This window comes from Arachis duranensis, chromosome 1, assembly GCF_000817695.3.
Source record: "Arachis duranensis cultivar V14167 chromosome 1, aradu.V14167.gnm2.J7QH, whole genome shotgun sequence".
NCBI classification, from domain to species: Eukaryota; Viridiplantae; Streptophyta; class Magnoliopsida; order Fabales; family Fabaceae; genus Arachis; species Arachis duranensis.
This window is the reverse complement of record NC_029772.3, coordinates 24,364,141-24,366,972: the sequence shown is the minus strand read 5'-3', so window position 1 is coordinate 24,366,972 and position 2,832 is coordinate 24,364,141. Positions and strand designations below refer to the sequence as shown.

The window sequence follows — 2,832 nt, the reverse complement described above, 5'->3', positions numbered from 1 at the left end:
GTACTATTCTCTCTTCTAAATTTATTTTAGAAATTAAAATTCCATGCTGAATATAGGTGGCAAGTTAAAAAAAAATAAGCAAGTTAATGGAATCAAATCATATTTCTATAATATATATAAGAATATATATTTTTATTATATAAAAATTGAATTTCTGCACTTCATGATGAGCGTGGCATACTTCTATATCAACTAATTGATTTGATTAGGTATTTAAATATCACACAATTTATTATAATTTATATCAATCAAATAATTATAATTTATTATATCAATTATTTTAAGAAGGAGTCACGTATAGTAAGGAGTCAATTATAATAAATTATTGATACATAATAATTATAATAAAAATATTTATTATAATTTATATCAAGTGTGTAGAATAACTTTTAAGAAGGAGTAACGTATAGTAAATACGGTCGATGATTGTAAAACTGTATACTAACATTGATATAATATTATTTCGGGTATATGTTTTGCAGACATAAAAAAATGTTGAGTTATTTTTTAGTAGATTTAAATTATTTATTATTTATTAGAGAATTTTGTGCATTAGAATTCTCTAATAATTTATTATTTATTTTGAGTTAATTTTGATATATTCTTTTTTGACAGTAAAACAACATATAAAAATTTGTTGGTAGGTCTAAGTATTATTAAGTTACGTATAGTCATATTGAGTATATATGTTTGATTTATTGAAAAAAGCAGATTACTAAAACCAATTAATAACTATTTTAGAGTGAATATATTTAACACTAGATTAAGAAAAAATAAATAATACATAACATGTTATATTTTTATTAATCAAATTATTATAATTTAAATTAATCTTAACAAAATAATTTAAAATCATAATTTTAATTTTATCGCGTGCATGGCACGGGTTAATACACTTGTTGTTATGAAAAAAAAAGGTTTTAGTAAGAAAACTAGTAGCCATAAAACTATGGCCAGTAAAAATTTCTAACTAAAAGTATTTTCTATGTATTTTTTAGTGGCAATAATAATAATTGTCAGTATAATATATATTATTAGTGGTAAATATATAATTGTTATAAAAACACAATTTAAATAAAACAAACAACAATCATTAAGTTATTGCTGCTAAAAATTAGTCGCTAAAATTAATATTTCTTGTAGTGTTAAGAAAAGAATATAGAGTCTGCAAAAAAGATAATAACTATTTTAAGGTACAAATACTAACATTTTCACAATAAATCTCAATATGATTATTATAAAGCATGAATTATAAATGCCACTACAAGAAAATGAAGCATTTGTAACAAAAATTTGTATTAAATTTAAAATTTTTACAAATTATGATTTTTTCGTAACAATAACTAGTTATTGTTATTTTGTAACAACGTGATTCTTTTTGTTACAAATTTTTTTGGCTTTCGTATCGAATCGTTGTTTTGTTGCAAAATGTTATAATGTTTTGTAACAAAAGATTATATTGTTGCAAAATTTTAAAATATTTTGTAACAAAATATCTATTTGTCTCAAAAGCTCTAAATATTTTGTAAAAAAAATTAATTTGTCACAAAATACAATATTTTTGTAACAAATTATTTATTTGTCTCAAAATTCAAAGATTTTTTGTAACTAATAAAAAATTTTGTTTCAACATATTAAATCTAAGACTTCGAATTTTTAAAAATTAATATAATGAGTTATTTATGATTTATTATATTTATTTAAGATTTTATATTCAAAAATTTATTTTACTAAAAATATTTAAGTCAAATTAATGATACTTTAAATTTAAAATTATTTTAAAAATTAAATAATAAGTCATTTATGATGTCTCTTTGTTGTTCTAGCATGAAGGTACGGAGAGCTTCATCAAAAGTTAAATAATATCTTTATATAATTATTATTAAATTAAAATTAATTTTCAATTACTATACTACCCTTATTTTTATTAAAAATACTTAAATTATTCAAACATTAACTCTAATACAACTCTCTTTCATCCCACCGCCTAAACCTAGCCTCCAGCCCTCCCCCTTCTCAAAACACTTGCCCAGCGAAAAGAAAAGAAAGAAAGTAAGTGAAAGGAAAAATGAAACAGGGGAAATTGGGAAAGAAGAATAAGAGAAGGAGAGGGGGAAGGAGGGGAGGACGATGCCGGCGGGCATCACTGCCGCCGCGCCGTCGTGTCACACCCAAAGGAGAGAGGGCGCCGTCGGGCAAGGGCCAAGGAGAGAGAGAGCATCACGCCTGCCACGAGCCCGCTGTCAGAGGAGTCGTCGTTGCGCCCAGCCATCGTCATCGCTGTTTAAGTCGCCGGACTGCCTCATGCAAGGAGCTTCCCATTTCGCCGCCGTCTTGCCGCGTTAGGGGAAAGAGCGCCATTGAGAGAGGAGACACTATAACACCCTAATATTCAAATCCTTATGCTTGAGTCATAAGTCAATGATAATAAGGTTGTACGACTCTCAAGCGAGATTTTTAATACATAATTATAAGTAAAATTGAAAGTAGTATTAATCGAGAAGTCTGAAAAGAGTAAAAATAAAATCGCGAAATCGTATCACTCACGCATCAACAACTAGAAGATAAAGCGTGAAGTTGAAAGCAATATACAGAAAAAAGCCTTAAGGAGAATAAGAGAAGAACGCTATATAGATGTATAACATAAGTAAATAGCCACTAGTCATGACCCGTAAAGTTTAGGCCCGTTAGGGTACAGTATAAAAGCAGTTTGACAACCATATCTCCTAATCTCTCCCAAATGATACACAAGGGCCTCTATAGGCAAGTTTTCAAAAGGATTAAATACATAGCATGAGTTCTTTAAAAACAAAAGCGGAGAGAATCTAAGCA

The 2,832-nt window shown here is 27.1% G+C and overlaps 1 protein-coding gene across 1 annotated transcript in view; it reads right to left on the bottom strand.

The window, feature by feature from the left end:
• Positions 1-2,278, bottom strand: part of LOC107482686 (uncharacterized) — a 9,577-nt gene extending 7,299 nt beyond the window's left edge. Inside the window, exon 1 of the mRNA XM_052262081.1 lies at positions 2,225-2,278. Within this exon, the coding sequence (XP_052118041.1) occupies positions 2,225-2,278 (54 nt within the window). The remainder of the gene's footprint in view (positions 1-2,224) is intronic.
• Positions 2,279-2,832: the final 554 nt, after the last annotated feature.